This window comes from Narcine bancroftii, chromosome 9 (genome assembly GCF_036971445.1).
Source record: "Narcine bancroftii isolate sNarBan1 chromosome 9, sNarBan1.hap1, whole genome shotgun sequence".
Lineage (NCBI taxonomy): Eukaryota > Metazoa > Chordata > Chondrichthyes > Torpediniformes > Narcinidae > Narcine > Narcine bancroftii.
This window is the reverse complement of record NC_091477.1, coordinates 37,155,471-37,181,016: the sequence shown is the minus strand read 5'-3', so window position 1 is coordinate 37,181,016 and position 25,546 is coordinate 37,155,471. Positions and strand designations below refer to the sequence as shown.

Sequence of the window (25,546 nt, the reverse complement as noted above, 5' to 3'; positions counted from 1 at the left end):
ATCCTCAGTCTGATCAATCCATCATAGTGACCCATTAGAAATGTTTTTCAATCAAAGTAATGAAAAGTAGATCAATGCTAACCACAGCATGGGATGTCCTCTTCAGTGGAAGAAGTCTGCTCTTCTGTCGACTGTTTCTTCTTTGCCAAACTCATGATGCGGGTAATCTTCCTCCCTGCAGCCTTGCTCATTGTGCCTTTCAGTTCAGCCAATCCACTTTTCTTTCCTTTCACTATTTGATTGTAAACAATAAATTAGATTACGCTACAATGATGTGCCCAGCACGATGCAAAGGGAATATGACACGACTCTTTGCGGAATGCAAGGGAGGGTTATTTGCAAGTTGAGGAGCGACTGTTGAACATATCATTCCCATCTCGCCCTTCAGAACATGATACACATTTGGAGAACTTCATGAAAACATCCCATATGTCTCTAGCAGTGTCTGGATTGTGTCAAACAAATGGTATTCCTTTTAAAGTCAAAAAATCGTTTATCTGGTTAATATTTTCACATAAATAGGGAAAAGTTTGTAGCAAAGCATTTATAATTTATCAACACAATTAGGGAGAGGACAACATGGTAAAGGATTTTAATGAACATTATAGCATAAGGAGGACATGGACAGACATCAATGCAATTGACTCCTAAAATGGGTTGAGGGGTCAAGGTGGGTGATTAATACATGCTAGTTCAGACAACTTCATGCTGCCTGCAGTGTTTTTAAAATAAAAACAAGAGCAAAAAAATAACATGTTGCCATTCAAGATGCCCATACCAAAACCTTGAACTCAGCTCCACTTTCCTGTTTAAAGCCAAAATCTTTCAATTCCCTTGGTGTCCAAAAATCTATCGTGTCTGTTTTGAATATGCATCCACCCAAAGGTAACTACATATGCTGCATAGTTCAGGAGGCAGCTGAGTAGCTAGCACTAGTTAAAGCTGGACACACTAATTTAATGTTGGCCTGCATATCTTTAATGGGAAGTGTGCTATAGCAAGAGCAGATACAGTATTAGCAAATGTTTTATAGATGAACCTAAGAGAAATTGGACTGCACTGGAAGTCTCGATGAAGGAGGAGTGGAGAAGTAGGAGACAAATCCTATCCATGTTAGGAGCCATTTATCTTTTACATGCAAAGCTGTGCCCAGAGAGTTAATGTGAGGTGATGTGTCTTAAGGACCTGGATGCAACATTTCAAGACGGCAAGCAAGCCACACAGCTTCAAAATGCAACCTTTTCCCCTTTGAAGTGCAATGAAGTCCACTGAAAATGACGAAGAATCTACACAAAATGTTATTGTAAGTGCATAAGTGTAGAATTTGTCTTCTGTTTAGCCTTACTCTCCTGTGTAAGGTGCAAGCAGAGCATTTGTGGTTTAAGGAATCAATAATTGGTCCTTGAATGTGGTTTGACATTAGTCGCAGATAGTTCACAAGTTGGCACGGTGTACTCACGGAAGCATCCAAGCAAAAGTCACAAAAGCATCCAATTCCATTTCTTGATTAATTTTACACTTAAAAAAAATCATATTCTACATGACTGAATTTCCAGGTGTGATCCCAAAAGCAGCCACATTTTTTTCAACGTAGCTTATCAGTAATGCATCCCTGATGCCAGCATGTCATTGGAATCCTCAGTAACTGATACTCGAATGTCAAACTGCTAACATTATTAATGCAGCAAGGAAACCTGATGATAGCATTGATGTTGAAATCTTTTCATCCTCAAATTCTAATAGTATGCAGCTTTTGCTTTCATGAAAGCTAGTCCCTGGAGTGGTCCTCTCTTGAAACTAGCATTGTATTGATGAATATATTATCCAGTTTTGAAAATTATTGGAGATCAGGTTTGAATCTAATCAACATAGAAAATTCTATTTTAGCAAGCAGTTAGTTTGCATACAATGTCATCTTAATTTTTTTAACCAGATTCAATATTTTTATCTCTTACTGCTTTATGTTTAGTCAAAAGACAATTAAAAAAATCACCTTGAAATTTTGATTTTTATTTGTTCTGTACATTTTATTTTATTGGAAAAGAGCAGGTTTAATTTAGAAATTCTTCTGTATAAATTATGCGACTCGAAAGTAATAAAAATGGAACTTTGTTGGTTTAAATACAGGAATATCCAGAAAGGTAGGACAAACAACTATGTCCAAACTAGTAACCAACTGGCCTGTCCTGTAATGGGGAGGTGTAACTGTGGAGCAGCACTAATATCCATCTCCCCCATTCATTCCAATATGAAAAGAACAAGGACAAAAAAAATCAGAGATCAATTTAGGATAAAAATGAGAACCCATGCAAACAATATTTAACTCTTAGTTTCAAGATACTTCACTTGCATTAGAGCCAGAATAAAAATAGTGCCTTTCAGAGCTTGCTTGATAAATATCTAATGGATCTGTAAAGTGTGGCGTGTAAGAGTCTTGTTAATGTATCTGTAATAGCTCACCATGTTCTCGACTTTCTCTGCCATTAACTGGAGACCCATTTTCTCCTGTTACTACACTCTCAGCGTCTGAAGCCTGTTTTTCATTTGATAATCTCTGTAGAAAAAGTCAGAACAAAGATGAGTCTTTCTTTTTTCACAATATGAGGAAGTCTTACTCTCATTTTCCCACACATTTATCTCAATGATTTTTAATGAAAATGGGGTAACAGCAAAAATATTAAAAAAATATCTGTAATGTGGCTGAGATTTTTAAAAATTTGCTTCATGAAAGCAGTGATTATATACATTTTAGCTGTTTAGTCTTGCTTGCCTTTTCGTCTAAACAGGCATTTTCTACATTAATTGCTGAGAATTGTATCTAATTTCTTATAATATGTGATCTTGCTAATTACTCTGAAGTCTTGAGCACAGAAAAAATGGAAAGTTAAAATAGCTCGAGATACTGGAAAACTAAAATAAAACAAAAAAAAATAGAAGCACTTCGCAGGTCAGGCTGCATCTATAGGAAGAGAAACAGTTAATGTTTCAGGTTGAAGGCCATTTATAATAACTGGGAAGGAGACCAAAGCAGCTTGCAGGGAGGATGGGGAGTGGGGAGATTCTCTGATGGGGTAAAACTGGAGTGACCGAAGGAAACAAATGTGTGTTTGTTTTTTTTTAAATAAATACACAGCCGCTGCATTCCAGGAAATTATTCCCAATTTTCCAGAACACAGTCTGTGTAAAAAGATTGGAGTGGGAATAAGACCTGATTCCCGTTCCGACATTTTACATCCTCGGCCCCTAGTTATTTTCATGGATCACCTGCAGTCTAAACTGAACTGCAGATGATCCGTGAACAATGGGCTAATGAATAGGACGCCCAGCCTCCTTAAATACTACTTCAGGTATTCTGTCTAAACTTGCTGTGTGATACAGATATTTGGAGTTTTGGTCATTCTTGTGTGAACAGCCACTCCCAGAAGGCAGGGAGACACTTCAGAATGGAAAAATCACGCAAGTTCTATGTAAAAAAATGTTATGTGGTCATTAGGTGAATGGGATCAATCAGAGGAGAGACATAGACTAAAGAATGTACGAGTTGCGAAAGAAAGACCAGGGAGACCTGCCCAGTAGGTCAGAAGGGGCACGATCTTCACTCTCAAAGGAAATAAAATAACAAACAAGGTCAGGCAGCACCAGCAGAGAAAGAATCAGTTAATTTTGGGTTAGAACCCTTCATCAGAAGTGTTTTCAGGGTCAGTGCCAAGTGAGGGGGAGGACATCTGTGCACATTGCCCCCTCCAAGTGAGGTGCTGTACCCCCCCCCATATGCTCACAGCCGTCAGATCCGTCCCCGCCACTATCATGCGTCAAGGGTCACTAGCGTCTAGCTTGACACGTGCTAGTGACTCTCCCAACAATAATAGCAGTGCTTTCGTCTGCTGCATCGGAGGGACAGAGGACTATAACGCTCGTTGGCAGAGCATCCACATGCACCGCCCCCCACCCTCCCCATTGAATGAGTTTACGAGCATTGCACTATGCCCTCTTCTAATACTCAATCTGGCACCAACCCTGAGGTGCAGACCAAAGCGGTCAAGGTGACAACTACTTTAAAAACCAACATTTTGGAACCAAAACTAAAAGTAAAACAAACTAACTGAAAGGTGTAGGTTGGAGTAAAGATAATTTTGGAAATAAGATTTTATTTGTACTTTCATTTTAAATCATGTTTTTGAAGAGAAGTGGTCTGAATATCAGGTTTTTTTTGTGTGCATTTGTTCCAGCGTGATTGCATCCCACACCTAATTTACCTTCTCTAGTTCCAATTTTGGGAGGAAAAGTGGTGATGTTGATCCCTCAAGTCCGTTGCATTGGCTGCATATCTCCCTAATTACCTAAGTAAATAAATAAAACACACAGGAGTCAGCAAATTGGAAGCTCACCCACTGACGTCCATCAGAAATATACTGTACCCTTAACTACTTTTGAGAGAGTTGGGGCTCCCACTGGTAGAATCTTCAAATAAAAATAATACATAACAAAATGCAACTTATTTTGCTGCTTACATTTTGATAGCGCACGTAGACCGAGAACACCAAGGATTCATATGGAGAACAAAACTTCATTAAAATAGGGCAATAGTCAGTGCATGTGAAGAGTAAAGACATTGGAGAGAGATAATAGCCAGGATCAGGGACAGCAAAAATGGTGACCAATGATTAATGTTGTGGGTTGGAACATCAGATTATGGAGAGTTTACAGTTAAGCAGATTTGATTTGCTTTAATTATGCTTGTGTATAAGTTTCCATTCTGTGTAACAGTATGGTAAAGTAGGGTTTCACTTTTTATCTTCCTTTGCTGACCGAGGGCCTCTCTGTGGTCCAATCTGCTGAGGTTATGTCTGGATCTATCGTTCTGCTTTATACATTTCTCAAAAGATGTAATGCAGACATCCATGTGTGAAACAATGGAAGGAAACCGTAGAAATATTTCACAACAGCGCTCAGTCCTGCTGGGGGATCACACCATCCGAAAGGCCAGTGGGGAGGTAGGACTTTCCTAACTAAACAATCCTTTACTCTGATTCTCTCAGAGAAGCTGTGAACAATCAGAGGAAAACCAGGGTGGAAAATTCAAACAGATCAGATATCACAAAAAAAATAATCAAAATTATGATCCACACCAATAAAAACATGATTCGCACCAGAAAGGGTGTCTATTTTCTTTCTCAATTTTCCCTAAGTTCTGGTTCAGACTGACAGATATGAAATCTCATGACAAATGGAAATACCAGCACATTTAATCAGAATATAACAGACCATTTTTAACAGGCAAACCTATTTAATGTTGTTATTCTTGTGAGTATTTCTTTTGCTGCTCTCTTAACTTTGTAATGCAATAAGGAAGTATATATTTTCATCAAACAATCTTAAGTAAAATAGTTTAATTTGAGTTTAATTTGTCACTTATAATTCTAATAAAAGGATTTTTTTTTGTATTGAACATTAAATACTGCAGTGACAAGCTGACAGAATCAAACCTTTGCTCACTTTGGCAAAGTTGCCGCCGATTTGGAAGTTTTGGACTTGGATGTCACAAATAGATAGTCTCTTGTTATGTCATGCCACAGTCTGGAAGCTTGACCTCGCTTATCGAGACTGATGCTGCAGTGTGTACCTGAAGGAATGCTAGCCCGTCAGTGGCATTGGTGCCTTTCAGATGAGATGTACAGTAAATCCAGGAGTCTGGTGTTTTTGGTGAGATAAATGCTTTGGCACCATTTCCACCATGGGCATGGAAATTATCTCCAGAGTTCAGGCCAATGTTTCAACCTTTTTGAAGCAATGCGATAATGGCCAAAAAAGATCATTTGGTCATTAGCACCTTGTTATTTTGAGCGTGGACTGTGTGAAATGGTTCATCAATGCTCTACCTCAGAATAGTGTCTGCTTTTAAAACAAACTCAGTGGTTGTCAATGCTTTGGAACATCTTGATCCATTTAATATTTAAAATCAAAAAAGGGCCTTTGATCTAATATGTCACAGCAATTAAACACTCCAAATAGGCAATTTAATCACACAATATAGCAACAGTATAACATAAAAGAATTAAACCTCATTGGAGATTTCACTCATACTGTACATGTTTAATGTAGGTATATCTTTTGTTTTAGTCTTTTCTATATTTCCAAGTTTTAATATGGGGCATAGTGGTAATCCTACCACTATGAGTGTGAATAAGGTTCATCTCCTCCATCTCTTTTAAAAAATATTAACCAATTCATTTTAAAAGGACGCAGTTCACATTTCTATTAAAATAGCTGACTGCAGAATACTGAACAAATGCCAAGAGCATTTGGCTTACAATTTTAGTTATAGTCATCTAAGCTCATTAAGGTGAGATGAATTTTATTTGCCTGTGGGATTTTTAGTGGTGTGTTAATGGACTTAACTTCATTTTGTACTCGGAATTGATTGTCTTAATAAGATGGCACTTTGAACTTTTGAAATTAGCTGAAATAGCAGGAATGTAAAATACCCCATTGACCCCTGAAGATTATTTGGAGTTGCATGCATTAGGAAATGAAGGAGGAAAAGAAGTAACAGTTTCATTCACTATCTTTTGGACGAGAAATGTTTTCAGTTGTTCATTTCCAAACTGTACCTGCGGTTCTTAAACACTGAACATTAACAGATGGATGCAATTTGGTATTTGAAGACTTCTGTGGAAATCACTGTTTGACATGATAAACGGAAATACAATAGCAAATGTGACTATAAAGACATCCTGCAATGATTCCAAATCTATGGACAACATGAGAGCATATTGATAGTCAAACATTCGATAGTCCTGATGTGTATTGGAACTACTATAAATTGTTGGAAGTACCTTTAACCACTCTTCTGCTTGTTCTTTGCTTTGTACTGCTAATACAAGGGCTTCAGTTCCTGGCTGGGAGAATCTTAGTTCGTGCTTCTTGCGTCGACCATCTTTTGGCACGTAAATAACATTGAACATGTTCACTGGCAGCTCCATGTGAGGTTGATGGTCTTTGGAACTTTTGTAACACTAAGAGAAATGTACATTTCTTATTTGGGGATAATCTTTCAGTATGAAGGCAAAAAAAAAATCAACATGCAAACTGTTAGTGAAAATTTTGACTTGATAGTGTTGCTCATTAGTTATTGAATGTAATAATCAAGTTTGCCTTACATGCTTTTACATCCCATTAGTTTTTCCAAACGGATGTCTGGAAAAATTTGTAGGAAGTTTCCCCATTTGCAGACTTGCATTGAAAAGAATTTTCTGCAGCACATAATCTTCAGAGACCAATTTATATCCTTTGGACTCAATTTGTAACAAAACTATTTGTTTAAAACATGGAGACAATGCCCTGTGTGACTATCAATGTGATTTTTAACATTAGTCCAAATATTAAAAGCTTTGTAATTAACACTGATGGAAACAGAAGTAATATTACTTTATACATATATTCAAAAGAAAACAGTCTTCACTTTAATTACAGTAAATTTAAACTTATTGAAGCTTCTATTTAGGGGTAGAACAGAACAAATACTGTAATCCGAACTTTGCCGTTATTATTTAACAGAAATTGGGACTGTAGACAAAATAAGGCATTATTCAGCAGATGTAGAATGGAACATACACCAGCAAAAATTGTAAACTAAAAATTCAAAGTGTCTTAGCTTTTCAGGTTAATTTCATTTAAATATTAATTCTTGATGTGTCTACTTTCAACCTTTGGCAACGATAAATTCTTTGACCCTGTTATATGGTTACAACTTTTATATCTCATTTGCTTCCATTGTCTTCCTGCTCAGATGAACCACACCAGGTGAGGCTATTTTATTATCAGTTTGGATAATATTCCGCCTTGGAGCTGTGCAGGACGCAACCTGATAAATAAGTACTCTTTTCGCTGCCTCTTTGTTGACCAAGTGAAAAAATGGTGGAGTGGTTTTGGAGGAACAAGTGGAGTTGAGTTGCAACTTTTAAAAGTCTGAACCAAGATAACTAAAATGTTAGTCCTGAACCCAACTACTAAATATATTTAATTTTTTAAATTTTAACATTATGGCGTGGCAGAAGGCCCTTTCAGCCCATAAAATCTGTGCCACCCAATTAGCCTCCCAACCCCATACATTTTGGGGAGTGGAAGGAAACCGGAGTACCCAGAGAAAACCACAGAGATCATGGGGAGAACGCACAAATTCCTTACAGACTGCACTGGTTCACTGGTGTTGTGGCAGTGTGGTACTAACCGCTCTTCTAATGGTTATATAGTAGTCACATTTGTTAATGCATTCCAAAAGGAATTCTGATAAATACTCACACTAATTAAATTTTATTATTAACACCACTATTATGAAGTCACATTGTTTTATATTTCTTTATAACTCATTCATTAACTTTATTCAGAAATGGATCTTTCACAAGGTAGCATATCCAGAATTGGATGTAGGCAACATTAATAAAATTTGAGTTTTATTTTGAATATGAAGTTCCTGTATGAGTTCACAATTTGGGAGTGATATTCAGAACCATTGCTGCCTAATGCCTTGGCCTGTTTCCTCCTGAGCACAACCACATAGCTCTCCTGTGGCACTAATGACAGGTCCAACAGTGGGGCTGATTCATGGTGACATCTGCATCCTAATTAACTGATGGAGCACCACCTCTGATAAAAATCATATGTTTAGGAAGTGTGCGTTTTTACAGTTACATGATCTTTGATACTTGTTCAAAACTTATTAATTGAAAAAAAATACATCTTTTTGGAAAGCAGTGTTGAAAATTGAACTTGGAGCATTAACCCACAGAACAATTCCTGATGTTAACAATCTACCCCTTAAGAAGAATAGACTGCACTTTAAATGATATTTCAATGTCCATCCCACCACCCACTCCAGCAAGAAAGGCTGCTTTAACTTCCAAAACAGCATTTGATTAAGACCTAGTAGTTAAGTGGTTAAAGTACAAACTGGCTTCTTAAATTTATAGCTATCAGCTTACCAGTAGTCGGTTTTCCTTAATGACACAGAGTTGCTTGGCCCACTGCCCAAAGCGCTTCTTCCTCAGCAGGAAGGCACAGATCCTGCAATCTTTCACCAAGTCCATGGAAGCTTCCTCTGATGGCCACTGGTGGGTCAGCTGTTGACCTTTTCCATCTTCCTCCTCCTCATCGTAAGATTCATATGAACTGCTCATCACATCCGAGTCATTGTCTACATAAAGTAATTAGTACATTTGTCAATGAAGCATCGAGCTCAGTCACACCGGCATGACAGGAAGCAGTTCATATTCTACAATTTAATGAACAGCAAAATATAACCTCTTCTTTTTAAATAAAACTGAAGATGTTGGAATTGCCCAGGTCAGACAATACCAGTGGAGAAAGCGAGATAGTTTAAAATTTCTCATTGAGACTATTCTTCAGTAGTGGGAAAGGTTAGATTCAAACTAAGTGTCACAGAAGGGCATTGGGGCAGAGAGAACAAAACAGAAGGCCTTTGATAGGCTGGAGACCAGTAGAGAATGAGTGACAAAAGTGGTGGAAAACATAAAAAAAAAACTGAAGGAAAACAGAACTGAAGGGTTCAAAGTGAAGGAAACTAATACAAATCCATTGGAAGAGAGGAGCAGTACTAGTCTTTTGTTCAATTTTACTCTTGTTGCATTTGGGACCCTTGCCCCTTTACTGGAATCACCCCTCTGATCCGCACCATATTATATTCTGTATTCATTCAACATTATTATCATACAATGAAACAAGAGGCCTGCTTCAAATTGAATGGGTGTTGGTATTAATTACATTCAATCATTTTCTTAACTTCATTTATTCCCTTTGCTTAGAATGAAAGAATACTATAAAAATATGCCAATAAAAACCCTGAGAGAAAGATCTTGCTGGCATTAGAAAAAGCAACTGAATTGTCAAGGCAACCAAATGAATTGAAATATACATCTGGGAATGTCATTAACAGATAGCATCAAGCGCGACTGCTAAAGCAAATAGTCTTTCAAAGTTTGCACATGATTAATGTCCATTGGGGCAATATACTGGGACGGACATAGACTGAACCATATCCCAGAAGAGAGCTTTTAGAAAAATTAGCAACATTTCAAAACAAATTCTTGGCTGCATAGAATATCCTGGCATGTGCTCATAATCTACAAACCATAGCCATAACTGTCCTGCACAAAATGGCAGCACATGCCAGTGGAGAGAGAAAATAAACTATTCAGCGTCCATGCCCACACTATTAATCCATCTTTAGAATAATCCATCCAGATAAAAATATTCTGCTGCATAATTCTCAGCAATTTCTATAATTTATGTTTGGTAAAACTGCAGTGATTTTTTTTTTAAAAGAGTTAGTTTTAGAAATATTAACACCAATTAGTATTTCCAGTGCCTTTTATCCATTAGCCACTTAGGCAGTAAATCTACTGATATAATGATTGGTTAGGCTGCAACAAAGGGATGTGAAGTGGTTGCATAACAGCTTTACTGGGGTAGTTCTGGAGATGAGGGACTTCAGGTGCAAGAACAGTTTACCTGTAAAGGTGACAGAAACAGTCAGAGCTTTTGAAAGAGATTTGGGTAGGTACTTGAGGGGAAATAAATTATGATTCCATGATTCTGAAAAACAATTAGAATGAAAAGCTAGAAAAATGTGATGTGAATTTGAATGGAAACAACTTGTCTTTTTACACAATTGCCTCTGCTGTGGACTTCTCCGCTCGTATCATCAATGCATTCCGCAATCATGCAAACCTGTCCACTCACACGTCTTTTGACTCTCCCACTGGAATACTCAGCTATTATCAAAGGTAATTGCCCAGTGGAGAGCTGGGCAGGTAGCGGAAGGCTCCCCAGTTTGAATGACATTCAAAGCTAGGATTGAAATCAGAAGATTCGCTATGATTGGGTGCAGTTACCATGACAACGATCCACCAGCTTCCCACATCAAGTAGCATTTAAAAGATTTTTATTGCTTGATTTGTTGGCATGAATCATTTTCACATGGCTTTGAAGCATTTCTGCTATGATTTTGTAAAATAATCAAAAATTGTTGGAAATTTGTTTGCTGTTGGGAATAGTGAATGTTTTGACCCTTTGACCTTCAGTAAGATGAATCCTGAAATTACTTTAGGACAATTTATTTTTTTTGAAATCATTGTTGAAGAAGGGTCTTAAAATACAGACTCATCTGTGGTTTATAATATTAGAAGCAACTCAATAGTAAACATTTTACACCAAACAATTAGCTTGAACGTCTGTGTGGATAAATGTAGCATGCTGATAAACAGTCTTAATAAATTTAACATTACTGATTAGAAATACTTTCAAACAATGACACAAAATTCCTCGACAGTAAAGACACATACACTATTGACCGCAGTTTGGCATGCAGCACCATTATGCTTTCAAAACTGATGAGCAAACTCCAAAACCTGGGCATCAATACCCCACTGTGTAATTGGATCCTGGATTTCCTCGCCTCCAGACCCCAATTAGTGAGGATTGGTAAGAACATCTCCTCCACAATCTCCATCAGTACAGAAGCACCACAAGGCTGCGTTCTCAGTCCTCTGCAATTTTTGCTTTAGACCTGCGTCGGTGTAGCGCGGTACAACAACAACATAATGTATAAACTTGCTGATGATCGCGTTGTAGTGGATTGTATAAAAGGAGAGGCGGGAATGAGCCAGCATACAAGAGGGAAATTGAAAACTTGGCTGACTGGTGTACCAACGACAACCTCGTACTTATTGTCACCAAAAACTAAGGAGCTGATTGTGGACTTCAGAAAGGGAAAACCAGAGGTGTATGATCCAAAGATTATTTGTGGGGGTGGGGGAAATCAGAATGGAAATGCCTAGGTCTTGGAGAGGGTGAGAACATTTACGTTCCTGGGAATCACTAGCTAGGAGGACTTTCCTGGACTCAATACACCAATGTCATAATGAAGACAGCACATCACCACCTCTACTTCCTCAGGAGTTTGTGGAGGTTTGGAATGACATTGGAAAACTTTGCAAATATCTATAGATGTGTAGTGGAAAGTGTGCTGACTGGCTGCATCACAACCTGGTTTGGGTAGGGGGGGGCAACAATACCCCAAGCAGAAAGCCTCACGAAAGGGTCATGGACTCAATCCAATATGTCACAGGCAAAACTCTCCCCACCATTGAAAAAAAAAATCAACAAAGAACGCTGCCATCAGAGACCAATAGCAATCATGAAGGATCCACTCTACCCAGGACATTATCTGCTCTCGTTGCTGCCATCAACTGAGGTATAGGTATCACAAGACGTGTACCACCAGGTTCAGGAACAGTTGCTACCTCTCACCATCAGACCCCCAACAACAAACTCAATCAGAGGGACTCATTTGAGAACCCTTATGAATGAATTTTTTTTGTATATTTCAGTTTCTTTACATTTTTTCTTTTATATATGCATCTTTTCTTAAGGGCAGTGTTTTGGGCCACAGATATGTAAAAAAATCTGCCTGGTCTGCAGAAAAGAATCAAGGATGCATGTGATGTCATATCTGTACTCTGACAATAAATCTGAACTTTGAAAATTCCACCATTATTTTGAAAAAAAACCAGCAGGTTCTTAAAGCCACAGAAAATAGACCAAAGTCTAGAATATATATATTTTTTCTCTTTGCTGTGTTCAGTTTATCAGAGAGATTTCAACCCACCCAGTGAACTTCTGCATTCAAAGTGATAGTCCAAATTTGTGTGCTGAAGTTAGTCTTCCTTAATAAAGGGGAAAAATGTTTGCAACAGTGACCAATGAGGTGTGGTGGGAGGACGTGAAGAAAGTTGCAAGCCCGGAGCTTGGTGTCACATTCAATACAATGAAGATCCTATTGAGCTTAGCTGATTGGGGGAAAAAAAGTACCTGCAGCATCACCCATCGTCCACTACCCTTGAACATCACTCCCCATATTCAGCTGATACACAAAGAAACCATGCTGTATTGTCCATGTATTTACTCGCATTTCCTATTCATCTACCACTGCCTCACACCCACACTGAGCTTTGAAATATCTCTCTCTCTTTCAGTCATTCCCATCAAATGCCCTTGAAGGAACACATGCCTTCTGCACACACTCATCCCCTTCTTCCTTCCTTATAGAAAAGAGCACAGAACAATGAGGCAAAGGAAAGAAACAGAAGAATTCACCCTACCTCTGCAAGTGACAAGCAGAGAGAAGGAGGTATCGAGTTCAACACATCCTGCAATATTGGAAATGTGGAATTTCTAGTCACTGGCAACACATTTGAATGAACTCCACTCCACATGTCACGTGGGATTCTACATGAAATAGCAACCTCCTTATAATAACTTGCATTATTGTCTTAGCAATGCATTTCTAATTAAATGTTATCCAGATGTTCTATCCGTAATGGGCATTAAAACACTGTGGAATGGCCTGAAGCAAAGAGAGGTGCTCTATTCAGTTTTGGAAAACAGCCTATCAACAAAACTATGCCAAACAAGCTCTTTCTCATTAATTGGTAAAGAAAAGGAGAAATATATATATATATATATAAATATATATATATATATATATATATAAATAAATATATATATATATATAGAAATAAATATATATATATATATATATATATAAATAAATATATATATATATAATGTCTTTCATATCCTCATGACATAATAAAACCAGTAAAAAAACAGTTGGAACTGACTAGTGCATTAAATTTACAGCTCATATCTGTACGTAGCCTGACTCACTGGAGTTAATATGTGCTGGTTAAATGGGCTGACTTCCGAATGGACTGTCAATGAATCTCTTCTATAGGTTGTTTGCCAGCTCCCATGTCTCATTCCCTTCCTAGCCATTTGAGATGCATTTTGGGAGCATGGTTGGCATATTGGTTAGTGCAAAACCTTTACAAAGCCAGCAATTGGGACCAGAGTTCGAATCCCACGTTGTCTGTAAGGAGTTTGTACGTTCTTCTGTGTCTGTGTGGGTTTCCCCCTGGGGGCTCTGGTTTCCTCCCATCATTTGAATTGTACTGGGGTTGTGGGTTAATTGGGTGTAAATTAGACAGCACCGGTACATGGGCCAAAATTTACATGTCTAAATTTTAAATTTAATCTGGTCAGTCCAGCTGACATTTGATGTGGTAAGAATTTTTGTGAAGTTGAAACTAAAGCAAATGGGGAGCCTGAACTTTTGAGTTGAAGACCAATTTTGCTATGCTAGTATTTTCAGAAATTAGGGTTACTGGTACTTTAGATGGACATACTGTTGAGCCATCACTGCTCAGTTAACATGCATTATTCAGAGATTTTTTTTTTCCCTTTCTTCACCAGACTCTTAGGATAACTGAACATACTCTTTAAAAAAAAAGAGATTGCATGCTTTCCTTTCTTGCTATTCTGATCTTTTCCTAATTTTTTTTGTCTCTTTCACTTATCTTATTCCATTTCCTGTTAAATATTAATCAATTCCTTCCTTTTTCCCCAAATAGTTATAAGCGAGAAATCAGACTGCTCAAACTACAGGGGAATCACGTTGCTCTCCATTGCAGGCAAAATCTTCGCTAGGATTCTACTAAATAGAATAATACCTAGTGTCGCCGAGAATATTCTCCCAGAATCACAGTGCGGCTTTCGCGCAAACAGAGGAACTACTGACATGGTCTTTGCCCTCAGACAGCTCCAAGAAAAGTGCAGAGAACAAAACAAAGGACTCTACATCACCTTTGTTGACCTCACCAAAGCCTTCGACACCGTGAGCAGGAAAGGGCTTTGGCAAATACTAGAGCGCATCGGATGTCCCCCAAAGTTCCTCAACATGATTATCCAACTGCACGAAAACCAACAAGGTCGGGTCAGATACAGCAATGAGCTCTCTGAACCCTTCTCCATTAAAAATGGCGTGAAGCAAGGCTGTGTTCTCGCACCAACCCTCTTTTCAATCTTCTTCAGCATGATGCTGAACCAAGCCATGAAAGACCCCAACAATGAAGACGCTGTTTACATCCGGTACCGCACGGATGGCAGTCTCTTCAATCTGAGGCGCCTGCAAGCTCACACCAAGACACAAGAGAAACTTGTCCGTGAACTACTCTTTGCAGACGATGCCGCTTTAGTTGCCCATTCAGAGCCAGCTCTTCAGCGCTTGACGTCCTGCTTTGCGGAAACTGCCAAAATGTTTGGCCTGGAAGTCAGCCTGAAGAAAACTGAGGTCCTCCATCAGCCAGCTCCCCACCATGACTACCAGCCCCCCCACATCTCCATCGGGCACACAAAACTCAAAACGGTCAACCAGTTTACCTATCTCGGCTGCACCATTTCATCAGATGCAAGGATCGACAATGAGATAGACAACAGACTCACCAAGGCAAATAGTGCCTTTGGAAGACTACACAAAAGAGTCTGGAAAAACAACCAACTGAAAAACCTCACAAAGATAAGCGTATACAGAGCCGTTGTCATACCCACACTCCTGTTCGGCTCCGAATCATGGGTCCTCTACCGGCATCACCTACGGCTCCTAGAACGCTTCCACCAGCGTTGTCTCCGCTCCATCCTCAACATCCATTGGAGCGCTTTCATCCCTAACGTCGAAGTACTCGAGATGGCAGAGGTCGACAGCATCGAGTCCACGCTGCTGAAGATCCAGCTGCGCTGGGTGGGTCACATCTCCAGAATGGAGGACCATCGCCTTCCCAAGATCGTGTTATATGGCGAGCTCTCCACTGGCCACCGTGACAGAGGTGCACCAAAGAAAAGGTACAAGGACTGCCTAAAGAAATCTCTTGGTGCCTGCCACATTGACCACCGCCAGTGGGCTGATATCGCCTCAAACCGTGCATCTTGGCGCCTCACAGTTTGGCGGGCAGCAACCTCCTTTGAAGAAGACCGCAGAGCCCACCTCACTGACAAAAGGCAAAGGAGGAAAAACCCAACACCCAACCCCAACCAACCAATTTTCCCCTGCAGCCGCTGCAACCGTGTCTGCCTGTCCCGCATCGGACTTGTTAGCCACAAACGAGCCTGCAGCTGACGTGGACTTTTACCCTCTCCATAAATCTTCGTCCGCGAAGCCAAGCCAAAGATCACTCCATTTATTTTACTGTAATATCCCCTTCACATCCATTTCCACACTTCCTCCCTCCCTGTCATGTTCCTGTTTGGATGCTGTTGGTTTGCAACATTGCTCAGATTTTAGGAAGGACCAAAGTTCCCTAGACGACTGTTCATCAACAATGGCTCTGAACCAACAAGTTTGATAGAGAGCAAGACTGAGAAAGAGAGCAAGCGAGCAAGAGAGCAAGTGAGTGAGCGAACGAGAGTGAACGAGGGAGAGCGATGGAGCTGAATTGTAAAAGCCAGCACATTTCTATCAAATAAAATTTCTGTCATTTAGAGAATGGTTTCCTTGCAGACTTTCGTGGCAGCTAATTTAAGAATTAATTTTATAATTCTCCACAATCAGTAAAATCTCAATTTAAGCTTTCCATTAACAGAATACGAACATTTGAACATTTACAATGTGCATGTCATGAGTTTCTTTTGAAATGAACATTTTCTTTTCATTAATACACATCTCTCACTGAAAATGTATAAGTTCCTTAGACTTGTCAGCACAGAGGTGAGAAAGCTAAGTTAAGTTTGAGCTGTTGATGGAGATTAATGTTAGTCAATGAAATGAAGATTTCCTTCCAAAACAAACAAAATGAGTCACAAAAATTTTAAAACTGTGCATTCAGGGTGCACATTATTGCTCATATCGGGTTATAATCCATTGTGCTCTTAAAGTTGCTATGCAGGTTGATAGGATAATTAAGAAGACTGATTGTATGCAGGGCTTCATTAGTCAGGAGACTGAGGAGTCGTGAGGTGATGTTGCAGCTCTATAAATCTTTGGTGAGACCATACTTAGACTATAGTGTTCAGTTCTGGTCACCTCATTACAGGAAGGATGTAAAAGCTATGGAGTTGGTGCAGACGAGACTTATGAGGTTGTTGACGAGATTGAAAATATGTCTTATAGGCAAGATTTGCAGAGCTAGGGCTTTTTCTTTGGAACGAAGGATGGAGATGACTTAATAGAAGTCTACAAGATTATGAGAGACAGCCAGTACATTTTTCTCCCTCCAGTAAATACCAGAAGACATCTGTACAAAGTGTAGGAAGGAAGGTTTAGGGGAGACATCAGGGGTAAGTTTTTTTCATTCACACAGAGAATTGTAAGTGATTGGAATGCATTGCCAGGGTGGCAGTGGAGGCTGGAACAATAGGGAGATGTATGAATCTCTTAGATAATCACATGAATGAGAGAAAAACAGAGGGTTATGAGGTAGAGGGGTTTAGTTTTTTTGGGGTATGTATATATAGGTCAGCACAACATTGTGGGTTGAATAGCCTGTACTGCACTCAAATGTTCTATGTTATACATCATGCAATTTGAACAATAAAGAAGGAGTTAAAATAGAAATGCTTGAAGAACTCACCCAGCCAAACAATATCTGTAGAAAGAGAAGGAAGAGTTTGTGAGCCAAGACTTTAACTGGCTTCTTCTTCCCCAGATACTGCCCGACTGGCTATGCTCTTCCAGCATTTCTGTTTTTGTTTCCGATTCCAGCATTTGCTGTTTTATTTGCTTTTCAATAAACAAGGAACCATTATCTAATTACATGAATGCTTGTGTTCCCCCATAATCCTGGTGACAGGGTAATTACTGTCAGCATCTTCATAGTAGCCGTCCTCAATGGAATTTGGTGGACTGGAACTGTCTGGAAAAAAAAGGAAAATACAGCAAGTTAGGAAAAGACAATTGATTTAAATAAAGTTTATCAACCAAAATGACAGGAGATTAAGCAAAGGAGAATACGCCATATTGTTATAAAGTACCCTTTCCAACTGCACGATGTGCCAAAGGATTTTGACAGCTAATTAAGTATTTCTGAACTGCAGGCCTTTCTGCAATGTCAGAAATGCCGTAGAATAAAAATGTGCATAAAACTCCCTCAAACTGTAGTGTTACAAACTCCAACACCAAATTTAACTGGCTTAAAATTTGTCTGCAATCTTTATTTCAAAATGCCAGTTCAAGTAATTCATTAAATGCATTGTGTCTTTCTGATTCCCTCAACATCATTTCCAAAGGGAACATTTCAATATTTTCTTCCATCATTACTCATTCTCTGCCCCTCCTCAGAACAAGCTGACCATTTGCTGGTGTGTACTTCCACAGGTATGTAGCAGGTAGTTATTTCAATACCACTGGAGGTGAGGTTGTTTAAAAAAAAAATCACAGCACAGCCAGTTCATTTCCTGAACTGATATCTAGATCCACATGCTTATCATTGGTTAATAATCGAAAGCAGGAAGTATTTGTCTCCCTCGCCTCAGTAAAGACCAGTTGTTTTACTCCAGATGTGATTAATTAATTAGCACCGCCTGGAAATCAAATGCTCATCAACCTGTCGGGGTTCCAACACAACATATAAGTAATTGAATTAATCAGGACAACCCTTCTGTTAATATTTCTATCCAATTTGTGCATTAATGGACATTATGCCTGAAAAGGAAATACCTTTTCTTTTGCTGCCCTTAATAATTCTAATTTACAGAGCTCTGGTTGGACTTAGCAACAGTTGCTTCCCCTAAATATCACTTCTAAAAACCAGTGTGGGATATTGAAAAATTGGAACTTCAGGGAATATTGGATATAGGTGCGAGTTCACAAAAGCTTTTACTGAAGAATCCTGGCGAGCAAACAATGGAATTCCTGTGTTAAACAGAGGGTCTGCAAGGGTTAGTTGATACCACTCTCAATTTTTGTGTGATGATTCCCTACATAGCTACAGTACTTAGGAACAATTCTATTATCCCGTTCTTTAAACAGATGCAAGCAAAAAGATCCCCTTTACGGCTTGGCACATTTTGCCAGTGGAAACACAATGTAGTAACAAGTCTAAAATCAGCACCAATAGTGTTACCATAGTAACTTGCTATTAATCTCTAATCTCAGATCTCATTTGGGTGCTGTTCATCATCCTTTTAAGCTTCAGTGTTCGAAGTACATCATTTATAAATTACAGTACTGTAAATATATGAGATTTTCCCACTAACAACACCGTGAAGCATTATTTTTAAGGCAGACAAATAATTCAAATTTGTAGATTTAGAGATGCTTTTATGCCAACGTAACAAAAGAATTCTCTTGAGAATAAGCAAAGCATTTTTAAATGAACCCGTGTAAAAGACAATTCTTATTCCTTCTCTCCATGAGCAACAGAAATTAAAATGCTAATACTTTATGTTCTGATTTGAACTCATTTGAAGACAATACTGCATTGCCATTGTGATATTTGCAGCCACGGTACCTTACAAAAAAATTGATGTCGCATCCCAAATTTATAAAGCTGTCACCAACAGAAATAAATTAAGCCATGACTTTTTCACTCTGGCTTCTATGCAGAGAACGTATTTAGGTATTTCTTAGATGTTAAGCAAGTAAGCTTGAAGATTTGGTATTTGAGATGAAGGGCACATAAATCATCTAAATTCAATATCTCTGATTTCTAACCAGAGTTGCATTTCTATCCAATATTGTCAAGAATGAACAATACACAAAGATCCAGAGGGCATGGGCTCTGTTATCATCAATTTTTCTTCACTAATATTCATTTTCCTAAGCATTCCTATTACAGTTATTCTTTCCCATAATGGAAAATAGGTTAAAATGTGCTGCAACATTTGAATATGTTATAGGTCTTGGATTTCCAAGCCATCATATTTAAAATTATTCAGTAGATTAATTGGCCCAAAACCTCAAATATCATATTAAAGTTTTATGGAATTAATTTTTAAGCAGGTCACATAGGTATAGTCTGGATTTTCAATGTGTTCATTTGCCACTGGTCAGTGGCCTACTCTGAACAGAAATCCGAATCGCTGGTTAGTTTTAGTGTTTTACCATCTGTGTGGAGACATTCTGTTAAATTTCAGAAACTGACAGCGAAATGAAGCCAGACCTCAATTTTCCACCATCAGATTTGATGCAGTGGCAAGAACAAATCAAGGTAGCCTGATCACATTACTGAGCAGAAGTTAGCTCATATTTCCTTCAGAAAGTGCTTGGTTTGTCAGCTCCATGGGCAGTGCAGCAGTTACCCAGGTGCAAAAATATCAAAGCTAAAGGGATCCATAAACATATAGATTTTTAAAAAAAGGATTCCAAATAGATGCTTTGTTTTGATGGTAGTATCAGAAATTCAAGGATTACAAGTGTTCATTCCACAAGAAATTTGAAATGAATAAATTTGAAATGGAAAATTGGATTAATCTGAAAAAGTTCATTTTCATGGCCTGGTGGCAAAGCAGTTAGTTTGATCTTGAGTATTGCCTGCATGGAGTTGGCAGTTCTTCACGGGCCATCTCGATTTCTCCAAGGTGCTTCAGTTTCCTCTCACGAGCCAAATAATAGGTTATCTGGCTGCTGTAAATCACTCCTAGCATAGGTGTGTTACAGCAGAATCAGAGCAAATAGGTTCCAGTGAAGTGTGTTGGAGTGGGAAGGGACCTGATGGGCTGAGTGGACTTATTCTATTAATCAGAACATATTTGATATAATATGAATGATATACAGAAAGGAAAATTGGACTCAAACATGAACTGATATCAGAAGTCGATGAACAATTCTTCCAGGCTGCCACCAGTACCACTTAGATCATTAAAGATAACACACACTATTTAATCTTATTTGGAACAAAGATTCAAACTTAAAATGTAAATTAATTCCTCCTGAGTTTAGTATTGTTTATTTGTTTGAATTATTCTCCTAAGATGCACTGAAAATGTTAGGAAAGAAGTTGTGATGAGAGATCATTAATTGAAACATTAGTTTGGTTTCTTTCTTTTAAGATGCTGCCTGACTAACTGAACATTTCCAGTGCTTCAGATTTCTAGCATCTACAATTCTTCACTTTTGGATCTTATCTACTGGCATGGGATAAGTATCACTGAATCTTGGACAACTGTGGAATGTGCTTAGCTCAAAATACACATGTATCAGTGAGACTGCACTAATAAAGCAAATACTCTACTTGACCTACAGTTGAAATCACAAGAACAGGCCAACAATGTTATATGCAGTTTACAATTTGAAGCTTAGACGGTCTGGTTCATTAAGCTTATATAACGAGCTTTACATACAAATTTACCTCATAGAACAATAATTGACAGCTTTATTGCTCATATTTTTAAAACACTAAAATATTTAGAAGTGCTCTCTTTACAAGGCTAAGCCACATACTGCGAGAGGTGATATACTCTGGAGTTTTCCCTGGGCTTAAAGGTACAGCTTCTTCATAGTAATCCTCAGGTGGGGGTGTTGTGGGGAGAGGGGGTGGTGTGTCAGATACTCCCTGAAAATGAGAGAAACTTGCATTAGATATTACAATCTTCTTTATTGAATTTCAATACAGGAATGTCACAAAAACACTAATTAGATAATGACCAGATAACACTGGACAATAAAAATTTTGCTTCCTGAACACTTTTGGGTGTATTTTATGGATTTTGAATCATGAAAATCACCTTGACATTTTTCTATCACATATTATATTTTAGATAAAACACTGTTGTGATTTCCAGTCACATTTTAAGTCTACTAGTATATTTCCCACAAAGCAAGCTGTTTTGGTCAGTCCAAGCATGCTGGACATGTACTCAGTGCAGGTGTTATGCAAATGATATCTTAGGCTTGGGTATGCTTAGCCATGATAGATGCAGACAGACTATGAAAGCAGTTCACATATGTGCATTACATCGATACAGATTGAACAAATTTCAGCCAATAGCATAGTGAATGTATTTAACAATAGCATTTATTGTCTTCAATAAAGGGATAAGGTTAGGGGTTGGATTAAACATGCTAAATTCAATGAAGGTTAATTTAATGTTTTTCCAACTTCCTATGAAATACAGCAAATCTGAAATTAACTTTGTATTTAGTTTGAAGTTGTCTATTGTAATCCCCAATTTTTATTTCAGGAAGCAAACCTTTTGAAAAAAAAATTGTTCTTTGGTGTAATCTGTTAAAGTGAAACAAAAACAGAAAATGTTGAATATAATCAGCCAACAGGGCAGCGTCTGTGGAAGGAGAAACAGCGATAATGTTTCAGGTTAAATGACCCAGCACGACCATTCTGAGCGCTTCCAAAAAATATGTTTTTATTTCAGATTTTCGGCGGCTGCAGTTGATTTAAAAAAAAAAAATCAATTTTTAAAAATGATGTTGGTAGATGGATAAATATTATGCAAGGGAATAAGGGAATATGAACAGAGGGCATTTTATGCTGGCAGTTTGGGACTTATCCAAAAGCCCATTGACATTCAGTCAAAAGTCAATGACCATATAAAGTACCCAATGAGTACAACTGAATCCAAAATTTAATGTAAATTTAATGCAACTTATTACATCGCTCTGTTTTCAAGTAGCTGTTGTTTTTCAGTTCTACATTTCTTTTTGAGTTCTCAGCTGCTCAAGGGTGTGTTTTGCGGTTACCATGTTTACAGGACTCAGTCATAGGAAAATGAGCCAACTGAGGGGGTCAAATCATGTTGCAAATTCTTCAACACTCAACCATCTGGTGTCTCATGTTTTGATTAGTTTCTCCTGCCTGAATAAAAAAAAACTATCAGCAGAAATTTTTACAGTTTGTAATGAACAAAAAATGTTGTTCATTTATTAAAAAGACCTGTAGTAGTTGACATCACTGGAATTTCCAGAGTTGGCCTAGAAACACTTGATGTAATTTAATACATATAAAATAATACTTTCTACGCACATCACAGAATGAACACACCAGTTCACAAACTACCCACCTCTATCTGTTATCTCAGGATCCTCCTGCCCTATCTGTGGAAGAGTCTGTGGTTTCCACATTGACATTATCGTTCACCTTTGAACCCATAAAACCAGATGAGAAGCAAACCATATCCGACATTGAGTGCAGGAAGGATTTCTACAGAAGAAATGAAATGCCCAGGTACCCAAAACTCACCGATTTGGAATGGGGTGTTTCTGGAAGTGGCAACTCAATATGGTTTCCATCCTTGCATTCTTCTGGCATATCTTTAAGGTCACGTAGTTCACAATCTACAGTTACATGAACAAGATTTATACTTAAAATAGATAAAATTACACAGTGTGCATGATTTTTTAAAAAAAACCTTAATTTAAATATACTTGATAGAGCACGTGTTAGAGGACGTAATGAAGCAGGGGGTAACTGCAAAGATATACCTGGTGTGATAATTTCCTAACTGTGGCGCAGTTGAAAAGTTGTAATAAATTTCACCTCCCACACTTGTTTTTTTTAAAATTGTGTTCCCTTTGGAACACTTATTCACTGATGGTGACAAGCATCCTTTTCTGTCGTACTTTATGACTTCCTTCCCCACATTTATTTCTCTGTATGTGGTCCCATGTGCAGTATCTGTAGGACGTGCATCAGAGCCATATACAGTTTTGTCATAACAGTACACCAGAGGGAAATTTGAAATGTTTGATTTTGAAAAGGCCAAACAACAGAATAAACCACAGCAATCTTTGTACAAATATCTGGAAAATTCTTTTTTGCAGTGTTTGTGGGGTGGACTTCTTGATGCAGGACTGTCGGAGAAACTCTGAAATCTTTCAAAAGAGAACAGGGTTTTGATGCTGTGATAGGGAATATAAAACAGGTTTCTGGCTCAATTAACTAACATTGTCTGAATAATTATCCATAATGATTATTAAGAAAACCAATCAAGACATTTGATCTTGGTCACATTGCGTGCGTAAACTAACCATCACACAAGACTGAACGTACAATTACATAGTGTTTTGGCAAGACCCTATCTGTAATGTGAAGTACAATTTCCATTTTGTTGCCTGAAACAATGTTACAATTACTAAAAGGAGTACAGTGAAGGTTCACTTGAATAATACCTTGGATGGTTGGTCTGTTATACGAGGAGAGATTGATCAGATCAAGGTCTATTATTTACAGTTTAGACGAGTGCTTAGTGACCTATCTGATGACAGTACAATTCTTAAGAGGCTTGACAGGCTGGATATGTGAAGATTTTTAAAAGCGAAACACAAAAACTGCTGAAATCTTGAATGAACAAGGAGAAGCTGGATGGACTCAGCAGGTCAGGCAGCATCCATGGAGAGAAGAGCTTGTGATGCTTTATTTACAATAAAATGGGAAGAGGAGATATCAAGGGGTGAAAGGGCTAAGAAGAGATTGGACAGAAGAAGGTGGGAGTGGCCCCTGGGGAAGCGGGGAATTGTGAGAGAGAAATGTCAGTACAGAATCAGGCAAAGTAGAGATGGAAACAGTGGAACCAGATACAGGTGAGAGTTACCTAAAATTGAAAATTCAATGTTCATGCCATCGTGTTTAAGGCTGTTCAAGAGGAACAGGTTGTTCCTCAAATTTACATCTGGCCTCACCCTGACAATGGAAGAGGCTAAGGACAGATATGTTCATTTGGGAATGGTGAAGAGACTTAAAATGGCTGGCAACTGGGAGTACTGGCTTGGACCTGCAGACAGAGCACAGGTGTTTGGCAAAATCATCTTCCAATCTATGGGTATTGTCTTTGAACTTTCATTGAAAGCAGCAAATAATATTGGACAAGGTGTCTCATCTGTAAGGTTTGTTTATTGCACCAGATGGAAGTGATGGGGGAAGATGCAGGGACAAGCTTTACATCCTCTGTGGATACAGCTGGAAATGTCTAAGGGAGTGGAGGGATGGATTGAGAGGGAGCAGAGGAGTAAGGAGACTTGGGGAAACTTATCCTTGTGAAAAGTGGATGAGAAGGGAAACCTTATGTGGGTTCTGGTTGGATCTCGTTGAATATGGCAGCAGTGTTAGAGAATAATATGCAATGGCTGGTGGGGTGGAAGGTGAGGATCATAGGAACTCAATCCCTGTTTTCTTGGGGGGGGAATTGGTGAGAGTGGAAGTGTAAGAAAGGGATAAGATTCAGGTAAGGACTTTTTCAATGACAGCTGTGGGGTGGTCATGTTTCTTGAGGATAGAGGACATTTCGGATATACTGGAGTAAAAGACTTTATTCCATGAACAGATATAGTTGAGGTGGAGAAATTGGAACAAAGGGATAGCTCTTATAAGAGACTGAGGGGGTGTAGAGATAATCTAGGTTTCTGTGGCAGTCAGTGGATTTGTATTAGATATCTACAGATAATTTGTCTCCAGGAAGGGGAGGGAAGTATCTGAAACAGTCTAAGTAAATTTAAGGGCAGGATGGAAATTAGCAATGAAATTAATGAAATCACTGAGTTCTGCATGGTACAGGTGCAGAGAAAGAGTTGGGGAGTAGACCTGAATAGGGTTGGAACAGGGAATGTTCTACCTGATCAATAGAAAGGCAGGTACAGCTGGGATTTAAAAAAAACCAAATGATCAATTATGAACACTTAAACACTAAGAATAAATTAAAAGTAAATAATTTAAAAAATATACTTTCTTTCCCTACATTTTCAAATTTA

General features: G+C 38.4%; 1 protein-coding gene across 2 annotated transcripts in view; it reads right to left on the bottom strand.

The window, feature by feature from the left end:
* The window catches only part of afap1l1a (actin filament associated protein 1-like 1a), a 181,878-nt gene that overhangs the window by 63,088 nt on the left and 93,244 nt on the right, over window positions 1–25,546 (bottom strand). For both annotated transcript variants that reach the window (XM_069898821.1, XM_069898822.1), the window contains 8 exons: window positions 23,043–23,137; window positions 21,290–21,401; window positions 17,664–17,762; window positions 8,982–9,193; window positions 6,837–7,016; window positions 4,257–4,340; window positions 2,461–2,554; window positions 83–232 (listed from right to left, as the gene is read on the bottom strand). In XM_069898821.1, the coding sequence (XP_069754922.1) occupies window positions 83–232; window positions 2,461–2,554; window positions 4,257–4,340; window positions 6,837–7,016; window positions 8,982–9,193; window positions 17,664–17,762; window positions 21,290–21,401; window positions 23,043–23,137 (1,026 nt within the window). The remainder of the gene's footprint in view (window positions 1–82; window positions 233–2,460; window positions 2,555–4,256; window positions 4,341–6,836; window positions 7,017–8,981; window positions 9,194–17,663; window positions 17,763–21,289; window positions 21,402–23,042; window positions 23,138–25,546) is intronic.